General features: G+C 41.7%; 1 protein-coding gene and 1 long non-coding RNA gene across 6 annotated transcripts in view; one reads left to right on the plus strand and one right to left on the minus strand.

The window, feature by feature from the left end:
• runx1t1 (RUNX1 partner transcriptional co-repressor 1) overlaps nucleotides 1-6,686 on the minus strand; it is a 57,021-nt gene extending 50,335 nt beyond the window's left edge. For 2 of the 4 annotated variants that reach the window (XM_031729460.2, XM_039605968.1), the window contains exon 1: nucleotides 6,146-6,685. In XM_031729460.2, coding sequence (XP_031585320.2) covers nucleotides 6,146-6,173 — 28 coding nt within the window. In that variant the 5' untranslated portion in view covers nucleotides 6,174-6,685. Of the gene's footprint in view, nucleotides 1-6,145 lie in introns of all 4 variants that reach the window. The other 2 variants (XM_039605969.1, XM_039605970.1) reach the window with 2 other exon arrangements.
• A 53-nt stretch (nucleotides 6,687-6,739) lies between these two features.
• Nucleotides 6,740-8,179, plus strand: LOC120435837. Of its 2 annotated transcripts, none has more exons than XR_005609960.1 (3): nucleotides 6,740-6,829; nucleotides 7,609-7,734; nucleotides 7,827-8,179. It is a non-coding gene; the product is annotated as an uncharacterized LOC120435837 (long non-coding RNA). The 2 variants fall into 2 exon arrangements; XR_005609959.1 differs by having other exon boundaries at nucleotides 6,775-6,849.
• Nucleotides 8,180-19,322: the final 11,143 nt, after the last annotated feature.

The raw sequence follows: 19,322 nt of genomic DNA on the forward strand, positions 1-19,322 counted from the left end.
TCAACCAATTTCTAAAATGGCCCTCCCTTGAAATAATTGACACTCTGCGTTTATCATTTGAGGCACCTGCTGTTGGTTTGACAACAAGACAATCAGATGGAGCGACCGGCCGTCGTCCCATTGTCCCATCTCCCTGTTTGTCTGTGACACTAACTGACAACAGCTGGAAGCCCTCTCTTCCTACAATACCCATCATGCAAGTCAAATTCAAGCACAAAAGAAAAGGGCCTCATTATTTGGCTGTAGTGGTGTGATTTTAACCAGCAAGGGGAGGAAACAATGATTTAGTTGTGTCTGCCCATGGGACATAAAAGGCTGGCAGCGACTGGACGTCCAAAAAAACAGCCGTGCACGTGATTGCTCTGCCGGTGCCGATTGTATTTCATTGTGAACATTAAAGAAACACAGTGCAGATTGGTGCTAGCTGTTTGCACCTCCACTTGTGTACAAATACCGGAGTAGACCACCGCAATATATAACGTGTACGCTCCTGTCTGCTAACATGCATTTTTGAACACACAGCCTCCCACATCCCCATCTCTTCTTCTCTCTTCTACTCTCTAGATGTAATTGACTGAGCACGTCAATACTCGGAGGGAAAAAAACAGAGGGTCCACTGTCTGCATCTATTGATCTACACTTCTCTCTTTCTCTCTCTCTCCCTGTCTGCTGATCTTAATTACACTTCTTTTTACCAAGCCAGGGCTCCACTCTAGCGGCTGCCCTTTTCATAAAATGTACTGTCCAAATCCATACATCAAAATTAATGAGAGTGAACCGAGCTGTAAATCAAATATCCAAGCTGATAAGCCGAGGTGGTGATCGTAAATTACATAAGTCCTTTTTCGTAAAACAAAAAAAAAGAAAAGAGAAAAGAGAGAAATTATTCTCACGGGTTCATTTAGGTCAGCGTTAACAATGTGAAGTTTTTACAGAGGAAGCAACCTCAGTTTAGGTGATTAAAACCGCTAAAGCGTGACAGGGTGAGGTGATGTTTCTCACTCTCTTTGTTATCTACTTCCTCTTTCTTTGTGTCTCTCTTTGTCAATTTGTCTGATTTTCTGCCTGCCTGTTTGTTTGTTTTAAGCGCTGTCTGTCTGTGCCCACTCCACCGCCTCTCTCTCTCTTTTCTCTAATGCACACACACACAAACACACAAAAACGACTTTTATGGTCAGGTTTTATGGACTGGTAGCAAAGCAAACTGGTCCATTCTTCAGCAATTGTCCTCTCGTGAACTGGGGAGAAAAAAGGCTCCTAATCGCACAGTTTCACAGCTCATACTTCCCATCAATCAAACCTGTCTGTGTGTCCTCGGGATTTGTGTGAGCGTTCGTGCGTGTGTGTCTGGTTGTGCGTGTAGACATTCCCACCGTATAGCATCTCAAACCTCTGCTGAATCACAAAGAAAAGCTTAGAGATGGCAGTTCAGACTCTCTTACATACAGTACACTCTGTTCCTTTTCAGATGAATCTTCACAGAAGACATAAACCACCCCCAGCCCCTCAGGCCCTCTGTGTAATCTTTAAATGTAAATTGGGCGACAGGTGAATATTGAGAAGGTGAGCGATAAAGGGTAACATCTTCACTTGGCCGCTTTATCGCTGCTCCACATCGCTAAGAAGCGCCTATTCAATATCATTACCTTTAGCAGAGTGTAGGGGGAAACACAGTCGTGGGTATGTCCTTTTGTATTCATTGGACATACTGCATAGACACCTGCATACACACACACACACACACACACACACACACACACACACACACACACATACACACACACAATCACATCCAGTTGCTTATCTTTTGAAATAAGAAAAGGGGCTTGTCAGGATGGCACATTGTATGCATGTGTGTTGAGTAAGTGTGTGTGTGACTGAGAGAGAGAGAGAGAAGGGAAGGCAATGTGCATTAGGGCGATTACAATATCAGCCGACTCCAGATGGAGGCAGGAAAATAAACAGTGGAAGAGAAAGAGAGCGAGAGAGAGAGCGAGAGCAAGGGGACAGACATCATGACAAGAAGCCTAAGAGAGAGGTTCTATATGTGTGCATTTGTTTGTGCGGAGGTCTGTCTGTGAGCGATACAGTTAGAGAAAGTAGAGTTAATTAGCAACTCAATCCGCATCTGTATACAGAGGACTGAGGAAGCGCTGTGCGTGTGTGACAGTGTGTGGGTTTATATTGTCCTGGACGTGTCTATTTTGAGTGTGTACTTTAAGCCCAAGAAACCAGAGTGCAATAGATACAGCTAACCGTTTACCCTAAACATATGAAAAAACTACATCTCCCATGACACGGCTGTTTTTAGATTTGCTCTGGAACCAATCTATTATCAATCTGAGTTCTGGCTAAGTGAAAAACTAAGTAAAAATAATAATAAAAAAAATGCTAGAAAGGTAAAATCCTCCATGAAACCTTATGAACTGTAAGGCCCTTCCCTGTCGGCCTCTTCTTCACTTGACCTATAAGTCTTATGTTATCCCGAGTAAAAACACGAACAAGGCCAATAAAATCAGTTTGTGGCGCTCACCGTTCACTTTGACATTAAATCAGGCCCTGTAAAGGCCAACTCACAGCGACAATAAAACAAAGACCTCTTGCTTCTGTAAGCACAAGAGAGTGTGGACACACAAGCGCCGCGTATACAATGCAAACGGACACGCACGCACGCGCACACACACCTACCTGCAAGTCCTTTTTATACCACCGCTGCTCTTTCATGGGCGATGAAATTCAATAAGCAGTGAGGAGAACTGCCCTCTCACTGATAACCATCGATGGGGTTATCGATCTCCAAAAGCATTCATGCGTACGTGCATGCCCATGCACGTGCACACGCACGCACACACACACACTATAATTCACTCTGGGACTTGATAACAGACAGCTCTGAATAATCAGAAGAGATCTATACATCTTAAAGGAGTGCATGCAACACTGATTTTAGTATCCGGTTCGGCAGCTGATAGTTGCCCCCTGACTGCATTGCTTCAGTTCCAATCTGTATCCAAGGCTCCACCATCTCGATCTTTATACACATTTCTGCAGTAACAGCAGCTGAGGTAAATGTGCACTAAAACCCAGTGAAAAGAATGAAGAATATTGTAAAGTTTTCATGTTGTTTGTGGAGTTAGATAAGAACAGACCTTCTAGATTGACACAGAAGTTCTGTGAAAATCCCAAGTAGTAGTAGTAGCGCCAGGAAAGCCCACTTATTCTAAGCACTGAATTATACAATAAACAAACAACCAAAAATCTTTGAGCGCATACATAACTTAGAGCATATACTGTAGGCTGTACACAAATGAGGGAGCTTGTGTTAAGTTCTGTATACTAGAATCTGGCTCTGATAGAGCCAATTGAGAACGCTGAAAAAATTACAGGTGATCCGGGTTGCACTGCTTTTGAAGTGGATTGTATTAAACTAGAGACAGTCAGCATATGAACTGTGTTGAGTCATCATCACTTATTCACCGTATAGCAAACCTGGACTGCATCCAAACGTCTGTGTGACACACTTAAAAGAAGTGCTTTGTAACTACATCACAGCGCTGGAGTCTCAATGTAACTCTGTGCGAGACAGGAAAAAAATCTCTCTCTCTCTTTTTTTAAAAGCAGTAATTTTTTGTTTGTTGCTGTGATTTAAAGATGCAGTATAAATTGCTAGGAAGCTATTACCAGTGCTTAACATAAAAAAACAGTGAAACCAAAGAGTGTGTGTGCATATGTGTGTGTGTGTGTATGATATTCATGCCGCATTTTCGAAAGTGTGCATGTGACACACACAGCCTTTCTCAGCATCACTTGTTCAATCTGCCAACCAGAGGTACGTCTACGTGTGATTCTCTGGCTGCGTGTGAAGGCGAGAATAAAATGGCTGCCATCATTTTTTGCAAGGCCGTCCACGTGTGTGAGCAGCGGTCTGATGCATTTGACCCTATAGCCTGAGAGCTGGGAGGAGGAGAAGGAGGAGGAGGAAGGAAGGAGGAGGAGGGAGAACAGGTGTGAGGCAGGCTGGTGGCTGGGCAGATGGCCCCTGGAAGTGCTATGCTGCAGAGCATGGACCGCAGAGACTTAGCAGCTATCGTTAATACAAGCCTGTTTATACAGTGCACACACATGCAGCACGCACTCACACATGTCCAATCACGTGCGCACACACACAAACGCAGAGATAACCTGCAAACAGCACTTATCATTTACTCTCCCCTCATCAGCAGCTTTGTTTACCTTTCATTTACTCCTTCTCCCCCCCTCTCTCTTTATCTCTGTAAACACACACACTCCAGGTAATGGTCTTTTCAGTCAAGTCACTACTTTAATGGAAGTCCCAGTGTTAAAAGGATGGGAAACAAACAACTGATGACATAATAAATGACAGCCACAACAACCACGTCACCTGGCATGGCCACTGCAGTAAATTATTAGACTAAATCAGGATTTAAAAGAAAGAAAGACAGAATAAAAAATAATCCTGAATCTTCATTTCAGTGACTTAAAAGAATCACAGACACAGGATACACCTGCATCATGATATCCCAATAAAATGTCTCTTTGAGAGGAGCATTTTTAAAATGCTGCCATACTTTGCTTTCTTGTTGATCAGTATATATCAATGCCTCTTGCACATTCTGTACCTGGTCGCCCTTATTTAGCCCATCTAAAGCCACCTCTGCTCTGTTTCATGCCTTTGACAGGACTTAACAAGCGCTCTCTTGGACATCTACAAATGTGTATGATGCTGTGTGGGAGCATTTGGTATGCCTAAAAAAATGTCCAAAGCCCTATGGTTTTCCAGAAGATATTTTCCTCTCTCTCTAATCTGAGCCGTGAGAACAGTCGGGCATCGACAGCATGTTGTGCCATAGCAGCCTCCCTCCCTAACCCGCATGTCTGTTCTTTTCCCAGTCGGGGGAAAAGATTCCCACTGGAGTAAATATAGCCCAAAGCCTTTAATTTCAACCCTATGCCACTCCATTAAAAGAAAGGGGGGGAAAAAAAAGGAATCCGTTTTCCGTTTTTGGAGATTTTCGGTTATGTGATGATGACAAAGTCGCAGCGGGTGGAGAAGGAAACTTCACATGGGTTTGAGAAAGATGCGTTTGACAGTTGTGTCAGCGCTCCGGATGATGTTTCCTTTTTTTCTTTTCTTTTTTTAACCCCAAATTCAAACTCTGAAATGCAAAGTCTCTAGAAATGCTTTCCAGGACTCCCAGGCAAAGATTAGAAGAAGCAGCTCTACACAGAACAGAAGTGAGAGGCTCAGATTGAGTTCAAAATCCCCACGCAAAAACAAAACAAAACAAAAAAACATAAAGTAGTCAGTAGTAATCCTAATACTGACTACTTGCAGGAATTATTTGTAATATTTCTCTCCGTTTCTGCAGTGAGAATAATAAAAATTGTGACTTTTTATTTTTTAAACTCCCAAGACGCCGTGTAATATCTTTCGAAGATCACCCCTTAATGTGAAGGTTGCTCCACCTGAAACGAAGGTGATCACTAGACTTGGTCCGTAAACTTAAGTTGCCTGTTGCCCCAGAAGAGCTGCGCATCTTGGGCACAAGCTCGTGAACCGGGAGCTGATTTTTATTAAGACAGCAGCACGCTGGTTAAACAAACTAGAAAGCCAACTGTCTTCATTAATTACATTACTAGATTAATTAGCAGGCAATAGCCGGAGTATTTTCACTTTCTCTAATTTTTTGAGCGATAAATGTATTATGAGACACATCAGAGCTGATTGCTCTGTCTTTTTCTCCCATTAGAATGAAACAAACGACACGATTATGAACAAAACAAACGCACTGTTTCTATGTGAAACAGATCTGCACATAATCTCGGACAACAACAAAAATATTTCTCTAACAAAAAAAATGCAGTCCCTGGCTATTATGTATTTATCGTATTATTATTTTTAATTTTAGAGGGGTTTGGACTGCAGCGCAGTCTGCTTAATTTACATTAATATATAAATATATATCAAAGTGGAAATAAAACAAATTCTCAGTTAGGTGTGTTGGGTATTTTGTGCTATCATTCGTAATTCGGGCGCACACGTGTGCATACGAAGTCACAAAACACTCCAATAAGGCGTGAATTGGGAAATATAAACATTATTATTAATAGAGAGAACACTTACACTGAAAAGAGGCAGAAATTCCCACCATGCGGCACGTCGATGTGAGAGGGCTAAATAATTTCCAGTCCTTTTGACTCCGCGCAAGGTCCCCTCGATGATCCGCCTGTATCGGGAAGACGAAAACTACAGTCCAGCCAGCTCTCAGGGGCTCTGGTGGTATACTCCCAGCAGCTCAGAAATGTGGTTCAAACTCCGACAAAAGAAAGAAAAAGAGCACCTCTCGGCTTGCAATAAGTGATCAGTCACTGGGGATATGCAGTGTGGGAGAATCGGGAATCTTGTAAAAAGCGCAGAGGCAAAGGAGGAGAGATGAGAAACAGATGCAGAGGGAGGATGCTGTACTGCGCAGGGGCACCCTGTCTGAGTTCTTCTTCTTCTTCTTTTTTTAAACCCGTCTTCTTACTTTCCTCCGAAATCCCTTAAGCGTTAGTTTCGCTTCCGGAAAAAAAATCAGTTTTTATATGTGAGAAAACAATCATCCACACACCCTCGGACTCGGGCTCCTTGTGTTCTGCTTCTCCGTTGGCGTGGGGAAGAGGAGTAGCGACACTCTGCCTCCAGTCGGCGGTGCGCAGCAGAGCCAGGTGGCGATGGGCGGGACTGAAGCGCTGCTGAGGAGGGGAGCAGGAGGAGGAGGAGGAGGAGGCGACTGGGCAGCAGCCAGCATCTGTGTGCCCTAAACAGGTTGGAAAAAGCAGTTTCAGGTCAGAAGTGTTTTCTTTAGTGTCTGTGGCATTAAAGGATTTTCACTTGAAGCGAGGAAGCCCCCCAAACCCTTTTCTAAAGTCCTTTAGTCATTACTGAAAAATTAGTGGATAGGTAGGTGATTTTCAAAGTCTGTCGTAATTCACATGCCCGTACATGTATATTCAGCAGCATCATTAGCCATTGCAGTCACGATTAGCTTCTTTCATACTTCAGTTAAAGGGTAAGTCGGTCCAGTGTAGGCTACTCTTTTAAAAATATATCCCTGAGGCGTCATCCAAGTGCTTAAAATTGCGAGTTTTTGTTAGGATACCATGCTGAAAATACTTTGAATTTGTATTTTCAATTTGCATGTAGCCCAAGTGAAAATGTCAGAATCTCAAAAACCAAAAACCAAAACAAAAATCTTGTTATACTGACGTGGAAAATGTTCTGTAATGCTAATAAATAGAGTTGACAGGGAAAAGGATTTTTTACTTAAACAGTGACAGAAACTTCCACATTAAAATGTTTCGACCAATGAGGAGAGCTCTCATGATTTTATGCACAAAGTAAATACCATATTTCCATCAGGGTTTCTGCATTGTATTTGCTTGTTGGAGGTTTGGCAGGTGCTCCTTTAACTGAGTCATCACTGAGCCCTCTTCTGCTGAAAGGGCACACAGCAAGGAATCAAAATTCAATTAACAGTAGGGGATGGAAACATGCATTAATTCTTCTTATCTTCTAAATAAATGATCTAGTTTTTTGTTTTGTAGTCTGGGGAGCCCTTTGACCACTGAACCACTTGCACACACAGTTGAGTGTCATGGACCGAATCCAGCCAGCTGGGTGCTCGAGGACCTGGTTTACTATTGTGTGGATGTCTGAAGCCCAAAAAAAAAGTAGGGCTGTGTGAGCCATGTCTCCACTCTATGTACACTCTATTTTTCTCTCTCTCTCTCTCACACACACTGCACCTCTATCTTTCTCTCAGCTGAAAAAGGCACAAGCTGGCTGGCCTGCAGTAACCTAAGGCAAACACTTTCCCGGGACCATCTGGAAATCATCTCGCCCGCAGAGCCAGCGAAAGTACAGAGCAGAAGCTACGTTTACAACTCGGTGATAACAACCGGCCGACTTGAACTGCATGGTTGAACAATTCATGCACCATTGCCTGTTCACAACATCTCATAAAGCATTCTGTTGTAATCATTTCCATTGTATTTTATTTTATTCTGCAGTTTTTGTACACTTGTAGTCCTCGTCTATGCATCACTTAATTGGAAGACGGTGTGCTATGACGTGCAGTGTAATGCTGTGTTGTGTCACATGCTGATTTGGGTTTAAATCATGGGCCAAAAGTTACACTTGAATAACAAAATCTCAGTCTGTGTGTTTTTAATGGCAAACATCTGGATTTTGGAGCATCATCATAACTTACTACATTTGTCAGTTGTGTGCTGAATGTAAAGCATTTAGCGAATTGTTAATGTGAAGCTCGTGGATTCCTCAATGCAATCACCATGTGGGAAAAATGATGCCATTAATGGCAATCGTTTGCAATAGTATTTTTGTGAGTTTTTCTCTTTCTCGCTTTTTTCTCTCTTCTTACTCTCATCTCTCACTTGTCATCTGCACTGTCTCAGGAGTGGGTTGTGTTCTCAAAGGCAATATCGATAGATAGTGTCACTAGCACTTGTACTGTACTTACATTTTCCCGTCTAGGTCCTTTTGCAAGCTTCTGACAAAGGCAATGGGCCAAGACGAGTGATAGGATGTGCGAATAGATATGCTGAAGGCGAGGAATGGAAAGGTAAGGAAGTGATATTGAATGATAATGAGACAGGAAAAGAAAATGAGACGTGAGTCACGATGAAATGACGGAAGGAGGTTCTGTTGTGAGCGCATAGCTGAATAGGATGCACCGAAGGTCAGAATAGGTGCAGAAGAAAGGTGCCCACTCAAAGTGAGCAACCTAATGTGGTCAGAAAAAGCGGCAAAGCTGTGAGGATGCTGTCACTCCTCGCCTATTTGTGTTCTCTAGTTTGCTCCCAGAGAGCAAGTTCTCTCATGACAATCACAGTGAAACATCTTGACAGCCGGAGGCACAAGGATAGGCGTTGAGGAAACCTGCAAGGGAAAAGAGAATAGGGCAATGATCCGTGTATGCGTGTGTGTGTGTGTCCTGTGATAATGGTGTGCGAGAGCAGGAAACACACAGTGCCTGTTTTTGCTGCAGGGGTTCCTGGAAGTCAGCCGCCCAGCGTGATCGGCGACATACATAAACACACATGCACGCACACACATACACACACAGGATACCTCGCCTTTGAAAGGGAAAAACATGCTGCGTCTGATACATGTGGACACAGACAAGCAGACTTCCTGCATTTTCCCACCTACTAGGCGGCCACCTGTAACACAGTCACACACACACCCACAAACTCTTACAAACAAACACACTCACACACATATAGATGGGGACAAAGAAGAATGAAGCAGATATAAGCTGAGAGTTGACAGTAAACAAGTGCTATTCAAATCCCATTTATTAACTGGCATTTGATCAACAACGCCTGAAGCCAAGCAGGCCACCGTCAACATCATTAACATAGCCGCTGACAAAAGCAAGAGGATAAAAGGAAGACAACCAATTAACAGAAAGTAGCTGACTTATTTAGACTTATTTGGATCATTAACATAAACAGGTCGAGGGTGAGAGCCTTTTATACCATAAGGTTATATAATGGGATTGCTTGTTAAGGATGTGCTTAAATTATGTGAAAAGCAAGAATTCTCCTGAGAACACGGCTTTGCTTAATAAACGCAGAACCGCACACACACACACACACACACACACACACACACACACACACACACACACAGATATATATATATATCAATAATACGCATAAAACACAAAACATCCAATCAAGTTGTGGTAACCAAAGGTTCGGGCAAAGGGGCCCTTTAAAATTCAACAATCTCCCCATCAAGGGCATCTTCACATGCATGTCTGGGTAGTTTCCAGTGGGGCTGCTATTCCAGAGCACTCTCTGGATGTTTTATTTGATTCTGTTGCGTCATGTTTCGCCTCTATGATGCACCCTGCACGATTCTCTACTGAGTCAAAACAGTTTTCTTTCAGCTTCATTTCCCATTTAAATAACAGGACGAACTCAGTCTGGCAGGTAGGGTAGGTCAGCATTAAGGCTGTCTGTCAGCTGAAAGACTCAAAGGAGTCCAAGGTAACAGTTTTGATGATTATAAGCTTGTTTCTAGATTTCTATCTATCTATCTATTACATTTTTTATAGGAATCTGAGCCATTTTAGGATGATAATTCAATTGAGAAAGGATGGTGTACCCGCTGGTTGAGAATGAGTTGCTGCTCCAGGTTGAGAGGGAGTTGAAGTATTTCGGGGCTGATGGAGGGAGAACTACAGAGCAGTAGACTGACAAATGGATTGGTGTAGCACCTGTACTAGTCTGTTGTGGTCAAGAGAGACCTTAGCTATGGCCATGTACTGTCAGTACAGATGGACAAATGAGGAATGAGCTTTCTCTGAAGAATATCTGGGCTGTCTCTTATAGCATCATCTGGGAAGCGCTTGGAGTAGAAGGATGAAGGATGCCCTGGGGTTACCCAGGAAGCTCAGGAGAGATAATATTAGGTTGGAAAAACCTCAGTGTCCCACTAGAAAAGCTGGAGGAGGTGTCTGGGGAGAGTGAATTAGAGTATAGAGCAGGGGTCCCCAATCCCAGTCCACGAGGGCCGGTGTCCCTGCAGGTTTTAGATGTGTCCTTGATCCATCACAGCTGATTTAAATGGATAAATTACTTTCTCAACATGTCTTGAAGTTCTCCAGAGGCCTGGTAATGAACTAATCATGTCATTCAGGTATGTTGACCCAGGGTGAGATCTAAAACCTGCTGGGACACCGGCCCTCGCGGACTGGGATTGGGGACCCCTGGCAACAGTGACAAGAGTTGATGCTAATGGAGGAAGCAGCACGCCCTGTGTGTATTTAAAAGCGTACTGTAGCCATGGTTTATATAACATAAACTACAGTCCTTAACTTTAAACCTACAAATATATGTGTTCATCAAATGTAATCCAACATAAGTGAAATGATCACTATAGTTTCTTGTGTTGGTAACAACACATGCAAACGGACTCCAGTCCAGTTTTGCACAATACTTGTACTGTAATCACTCACACAACATCGATCAGACTGGGAGACTAGGAGAGATTTAATTTGTGTTCTTTTATAAATAGCAAAATTCCTCTGCAGATTGGATTGTCGTGAACAATTCTTTTACAAGAGAAATAATGGGTTCGCGAGCAAGTAAATTCTGTTGTAGAGTCATGTCCAAGGTAACAGTAACTTTTAGAGTTGTCCTCAAGTGATTCAGCATCGTGTGAATATTTGATGAATTTGTGGCATTGATGGAGGCAGGGAGTGCAAACTTGTCAAGGGAAAAAAAAGAACATGGCTTTTGTTGAATGCCCTCGTGAGTTTAATTGGTTGGAATGTGCACATTAAACGAGTCAGGCGTTTTGTTAACTGCCTCAAATTTAATATCTGAAATATTTTGGGATATTTGGCTTAACCTGAAATATTACTGACATATTGCATGACTCCTTCATTCCATCATTTAGATGCTGCTCAATTTTATATCAACACACACACACAGTTATTTTTTCTTTAGTAAAACAATCAAATACTTAGATATGACACGGCATGCACATTATTTTGCAATTGAAAATGTAACTGGAAAACGCTAAATTAAATTTAAGCAACAAACAAAATTCCGATCTCTCCTTTGATAGAGATGGAAGTGCATTGTGAGAGGGAGGAATAAAGAGAGAGCTGCATAATGGGATATCAGCTGCAGTGCAGCATCTTATGCAGGTACGCTGTCTAGAGAGGCATCTTACACACTCACTTGGGTATTATGGAATTCTACCCGCCTTCTGGCTCATAGCAAGGAGAAGAATTAAGTAGGCGAAAACTGACAACCCCACTTTCTTTCATGAGACTGTAAATGAGTGCCTCTAACTTCTGTGGGAGACTGTTTAAATATCCTGACAGCATGCAGACATTCAAGGCAGTAACTTTCAAATCACACAGCAGATACTGACACCTCATTGTGTTATGGTATATTAAAGGACAATCTTTATCTCTAAGGAAGAAATGGATAGTAGCGAAAAGATAAAAAAGCAGGGACATCTCACACAGTGTGTGACAGTGTATCAGTATATTGTGGCCAGTTGTGGATTGAGCAGAATCATTATTTAAAGACTTTTTTGAGTTGTCATGTGCCCTTGGGTTTATTTATGGTGATTGTAAAGGGGCCTCTAGGATGGAGTACAAAGAAACTGCTCCCACAGTACCTTGCAGGGAAACATCCTTTAAGGCTTGTCTGAGAATCTATGTGAGCCTTGCAGACTTGGTCACAATCTGATGCGATGACTCAGGAGTTAGGGCAGGCAGGACACTAGTCAGCTGTGGTAAAGGCTGGAAATGAGAGATTCTTAAAAAGCACTTTATTGCGGTTGACTAGTCTTCTGCCTGGTCTAACTACTGAGTCATCACATCAGCAGACTGTCATCAAGTCTACAAGCCTCATCCATGTTCTGAGCCAACTACCCTCTAACCAGAACTCCAGATGCCTCCAAGCTGCTTGCCACCAGCCTATTAGCCTCCTAGCCCTTAATCCCTTGGAGTCTACCTTCAAACAGTGCACATAGACACAATAGACTGCACAAGAAGGAAGCATGAAGAGTGCCTCTCCTGCTCCCGTGTCAGTTGATATTTTTCCCCCTTCTGGAATTTGTTTCATGGTTGACACAGATCACACTGAGTAGGCTGAAGCCTGCTTTGTTCCGAAGTGATAATTGGTTGAAATTTTGTGTATGTGTATGCTCAGTTTTTAAGTCTTAATTGGTGAGTGCCTATTGGACTTTAGATTCTCTTTAGTTATCCTGCTAGCATCATTGTATATTGTCTTTGTGTGCATCAATCCCCAAAATGGTAGATACATACTTCTGCCTAGGCCAACAATCCTTTGTTTTCCAAGTGCACTTGATCTGAGCATGTGAAAAGATTACATCTCCCTGCTTGTTTGCCACCACACGTTCTCTGTCTTTGCATCTATCTCCTCCTTTTCTTGTCACTTCTGTGTTCCCTCTGGTTGTGGAAAGAAAAAAGAAGACTTGACAGCTAAGACTAGAGACAAGATGCGAGAAATGTTCTGTTGCTTTCCTCATCAGTGGGTCTGACAGAATGTCTGCTTTTTTTTTAAGCGAGCAAAACCTCTGAAAGTTTAGACTGGATTTTACTCTTGGGATGATGGAGTGAATTAATTTGGCAGGACAGGACCATGTTTTAACAACTGCAAATGTGCTCAATGACAACTTTACAACACATCTCATATGAAAAGTTCTCTTGTATAGTCAAAAAAACCTAGATACCTATCCTTAAAATTTTATGGGCACCATAACTCAAAAAACTATGCATTAATAGTTCACGGACATGCAGACCTAAATTATACAAAAGATAACAACGTACTCATAGTTTTCAGTTACATAAAAGTCACTCATTTCTAAAAATGCAATACATGCATTTATGAACACTGACCCCTGTAATTCTTAAGCTGCATTTATGGTTACCTCATTGGCTGTTGGATACACCAGCAGTGACAACATCACAAATCTGCAGCCACTCAGTGTGGCAGCAGTGTGGAGGTCAGCACAGAGAACAACAGCTTCTGTACAGGAAACGATGGAAGGACCTCTGGAAAACTGCTTCACTACTATAGCTGTTTTCACTGATGTCTATATCATTAATACAGCAACCCACACAGACACAAACTGGTTGCATCTGGAGACGCAAATCCATTTTGCAGATACCAGTGTGGACAACTGCTAAGATGCATTTTGAGAAATATCTCTGACTTGCTTGCAGTCAGAACAGAGCCAACTAAGATATTTGTGAATAAATATCTTTGGTTCCCTTGTAATTAATTTTTTCATTCAGAACTGCTCAGGGACTTCTTAATGTATTTTTAATCATCATAGAAAATTAACAAAATAACAGTCGTAGTACGGTGCACTACGAAAAGCATCACTATCCAAGACTGATGCTAAAGCTGAAGCAATAACGCCTTCATCAGCAGCTGATGTGTCAGTGTCCTCATCACGCTTCCTATTCTTGTACTGTCTTACTAAATAACACTTCTGCTGTGCTTACATTCATCAAACTTCTTAAATGTTGACACTGCATGACAGCAGCAGTCAGTGCAGTGAAAGGAGAGAAGAAAGCAGAAATTTGTACACAATATAAATAGTACTACAGTGCTATTGTGCATGCCTGCATGGTGTTAGTAGTAAAACTGTTTCATCTACACATGTATAGCTACCAAAGAACACCGTGATTGGCGGTTATGCTCTCAGCCCCATCTATCATCATCACCTGCCTTGCTATACCTCACTTGCAGACTCGACTTCCCAACTTCCCCCAAATCATCAGCCAGATGGCCCTCTCCAATGCTTGCGCACTTTACCCACCTGATATGAAGCTATCCGTCATCTGATAACGACCAAGCTTTGGCGGTCCCCCAGCTGGGGCTTCTGCTGCAGCACTGGGCACTGGCGGGAATCAGGGATGGGTGGTGGAGGGGTGGCGCACAGCCTGACTGCCCCTCTGATGGATTAGTGCCAGGTAGTGAAGCTGGGGAGGGGCTGGGGTGCTGAAGGGTGTCCCCTAATAGGATTCACAGTCATCCAGTGGACCATGGAACAGGTGGAAGCAGAGAAAGGGACAACAGAGAGAAATAAAGGTGTGTGTGTGTGCTGTAATAGCAGCACCAGGTGTGGCCTTATGGAACCCCCCCGCGCCCTTTTTTTAAACCTTAACACTGTCATTTTGTGGCACAGCGCTGTAGCTAAACAAACCTTGTCAGGAAATAATTTTTTCTTTCGAAATAGTACTTTGCACTAATTTTGGTCCTGCCATTAAGATTAGAAATAAAAACAAATTCCTGTATTCTAAGTGCCAGTTACCCTTTGTCCTTGAGTTTACCTTTAGTTTAGGTGAATGTGTTGCTTTGTATATTTACTGAAACAAATTAAAAATACCAGAAAGACTGGCTGGTTTTGTTAAAGCTGCCATGGTGAAAATATTTTACCTACGGTGTAAATAAGGGAAAAATTACCTTTGCTGTACTAAAATGATTGCCATCCACACCTTGCATGAAACATGTCTGACTGTAAATCTTGACTTTTTAAGCAGTTAGATACAAGACTTTACTTGTTAATAATATCTCGGTGTTAGGGTGACTGACAAGAGAAAAATGCCTTAATGGCTTATGTTGAGCCTAATGTAGCAGTGTTTCCGACTTTACACATGGCAGTGCACAGCGAGGGAGACAGGCACGACGAATATCGTATACACAAATGCACACTTTTGTGCATTTACAGACATACGTTTACATTGCCTCTCACTCACTCTCTCTCTCTCTCTCTTCCCGTCGCACACACGCACACTTACACACAAATACTTGCAGACAGGCATTTCTCATTAGTGAAGTGAGTATGCTTTAGGCAGGCAGGGTCCCTGCAGCAGTCTTCGGGAGTCAGAGGAGCCATTTGTCAGTGGAAAACAATTAGCGGGGAATGATCCGTTCCATTGGTTTTAATGAGTACAGCCGGGTCACTCTGCTCACAGCAGCAACACGCAAAGGTCATCAGAGGCTGAAAGCGACACACAACCAACTCAAATTCACTGACACAGATGCAGAAGCACACGCAGTCCCAAACACAGACATCTTGATTCCTTTCTGCCAAAATGCACACTTTACATTGAAAACCGGTGAGTGGAGGATTGTATCATATGAAGAAGGGATCGTGCATACAATCAGCACCCATGGCATGAGATTATACTTAATAAATACATATTCAGAATCAAAATGAGAATCAGCGTTATTGGCCAAGGATGTGTTCACATACAAGGAATTGGGCAGCGAGTTTTTTCTTTCCTCTCACTGTAAACAGAATAGACAAACAGACAGTACAGACAATAGTAACATGACAATAACAACATGTATAGCATATTCATATGTGCAATGATGCAATTATGCAGAGTGCTAACATGTTGGAATAAATTATTATAATTGATGGATAACTGGTTACTATAAAAAGTATATGCAGTATATACAGATATACAGTATGGATGAGACCGCCAGTGATGATACACGACACTCTGACCAAGGAATTAAAGGAATCTGTTGTATAACACTTTTTTGATTTAAAGTAAGAGTAGAGGATCTTGGAATTTTGGAATATTAGAGCATGTTAGGAGCTCTATTTCTCATTAATTAAGCTGCTTAATGGTTGTTAAGAAATAGCCTTGTGCAAAAATAATGAGCTTTAATCTGTTTATCTTCAGGTTAAGTATGATTGGTCAACGTTCAGGGGACTGTCTCCATATTTGGGTCAATTACTTAACCTGAAGCACATTAACAATAACAGAGCGATGATTGCCTCTTTTTAATTCAACATGGCATGCACTTATGTTACAGGTAAATGTTACAGGTAATTTCTACACTCTTCTGCACAGTGTAGAAATGAAACAGTCAGTAGAAGAATACATCCAGTTTTATATTAGTCATGTTATATTTTAAATATATATTTATTCGACATCCACCAAACCACAACATGGGAATAGTCACATATGTTGTGACTTTCACAGGAGAGATAGTGGAGATATATCCAGATTCTGCATTTTTTATTTAGTCGTTGAAATGAATGTTGGCAATGCAATGAAAGACAAGTTAAGTGAAGGCAGGTTAAGCTATTAAGTTAGCCAATAAGTCAAGACTAAACAAATGAAATATTTCTAAATAAACAAAGTCAGACTGAATTATAAATGACAATAAAATCTCTGCCAGATCTGTCAAACAGATGTATTGTGTTATAAAGATTTAACAGTATGAAAGGTTTCCTGTATCTGTACCAGTCTGTTAGAGAAGGCCCTCCGGTGTCTGTCCTGTAAGTGGTGCACAGGGTGGTCAGGATTATCCATGATGGCTAACAGTGTTGTCAGTGACCTCCTCTCCATTACAGCTTCAAGTTTGCAGCTGTTTACAGAGCCAGCCTTCCTTTATTCATTCTGTCAGAGTATCACCAGCTCTGAGGCTGCTTCCTCCAGCAGACCACAGCAATGCACACTAGGCTCGCCGTAGCTGAGCAACAGAAAACTCCATCATTTTGGTGCACGTGCTGAAAGATCTCAACTTTCTTCACTTTATGCATACATCATCTGTGTTGGTCCATCAGTTCACAACTTGTACTCTTCCACCAAGACAACATCCTGTCCCAGGATAGCCATGCACCCTGCAGTTCCCCTTGTTCTTCTGAAGTCGATCACCACCTCTCTGATCTTATTCACATACAAACCTCTCCACAAAAACATTCACTGCACTTCTCCGCCTGAACATCACCCACACTTCCAGCTACTGTACAATTGTCAGAGTATTTGTGTTACTTTCTATTATTTATATTATCATATTTCTGTTAAATCAACACCGAAGGAAACAACACTCTTTTCCACCTTTCTTTCTTTAGGAGAAATGGTGATCCATCACTCCACTTTAGAATCATTGTGAAGGCTCAGTGACACTCTTCAGGCACCGTGTAAACGGCTCAACACTAAAGTGCTTTACTTTGGTTTTTACATTAATTTATTTCTCATCTGTGTATATCTGTGTAGGTGCCACAATATATAAAATATACAGTTCATTAAAATCCAAAGTTCCACAATTTGTTTTTATTTGATAAATGATCATGCGTGTCTCGTTTGTCTCTGCCCTCTACAACATAAACCAACATCAGTTTACTGTGTAATGGCACTTCAAACACACTGGCAAAAGTGTTGAAGAGTTATGTATCACATTGCAGGACTCAGGGTATAATAGGTTTGACTTGAAAGAGAGTAAGAGAAATGGAGACCACCAATGGAAACACACCAGGGTTCAAATAGTGTTCACACAGGAAAGGGTTGTCCAACAATATCACCACTTCACTGCCTTTAATGGGCACATTAAAGTCAATGTTTTAAAAGTTGTGTATTTCATTAAAATAAACAAAAAGAAAACAGATTTCTGCAAATATTTGTCACAGAGTCCACCTGATATTTTGGTCATTCATGCCGGCGGCAACGACTTGGGACTCATATCCGCCCTGGAACTTTCCTTTGCAATGAAAAAAGAACTGATTGAACTGCATGCAAAGTTCCCCTCCATGACAATCATATATTCCTGCATCAACGAACGCCAAGTGTGAGGTACGGAAATCCAAAGTACATCAAGGAAAACTGTAAACTCAGTCATGAGAAAGGCAGTTCATTCCTTTGGAGGTTTCATCATTGAACATCCCTCCCTGAGATATTACGACGACACCATGTTTGCACCGGATGGAGTTCACCTCAGCAAGAAGGGAAATGAAGTGTTTCTGACCAACACCCACTGTGCCATCAAGAAGGTCCTTCAGAACTCATCTTACAGAAAATAGACTCGAGAAAACACAAATTTCAAATAAATGAAAGCAAAAACAAAAGTGCCTAGAGTCATCCTTTGCTTACAGATTATGCACAAAGATTATACACTTTGTATCATCATCAGTTCAACCACCAGTGAGTTTTTCCTTGAATTATTCAAAATATGATGTCAAATGATATAAAATAATGTAAAAGACTTATTTAAATCTATGCGTTAACCTCTTAATCATAAGTGTCTAAAAGATCAGAATTGATCCCAGTAAAAGTGTATGACATTGGAAGTGAGTTGATCATATTGTGACCAGTTCTGGACGAAATAAAATAAAATCAGTTTTAAAGTGGAAATGAAACACTAAATGTAAAAAGGCTTATTTACACCACGGAGCCCTGCTCTCAAAAATGGACATAGATGTAACACTGTCTGTGTAGCTAGATTTAATAAGTGCTTAAGTGAGCAGCGGCTATTTAGCAGAGAGCCCACCTGGTGAAACTGCATCCCCCGTGCCCCTCCCCCATCCCACTCTGAAACCAGTGGAAAAGACCTCATAATGGTTTGTGAACACAGTGACAAGTAAAATGGGTCTTTGGTAGGAGTTGGGGTGTTTAAAATGGGAAAACCCAGCCAAATATTGAATCAGTGTAGTTACACTGTGTTATCTTGCACACATTGTGTCGTAACTTTTTATGGTGACATTTAACAGGTCTGAATTAGCTGGCGCAGGAATCTCTGATTACAATCAAATGCTTTTGATCATTACAATGTGGTTATTGTGTAAGGTATAACAGCTTTGCAGTTGTGTGTGAACCAAAAGCTGAAGCAGATTCTCTAATTGTGACTACAGGAGTTAAAAAGTGATCATTTTTTGGAGGGTGCACGCCTTTGGCTTTGTAAATTTGGCATTGGAAACTACACTTAGGAGCTCAGCTGAA

Source organism: Oreochromis aureus, linkage group 22 (assembly GCF_013358895.1).
Source record: "Oreochromis aureus strain Israel breed Guangdong linkage group 22, ZZ_aureus, whole genome shotgun sequence".
Lineage (NCBI taxonomy): Eukaryota > Metazoa > Chordata > Actinopteri > Cichliformes > Cichlidae > Oreochromis > Oreochromis aureus.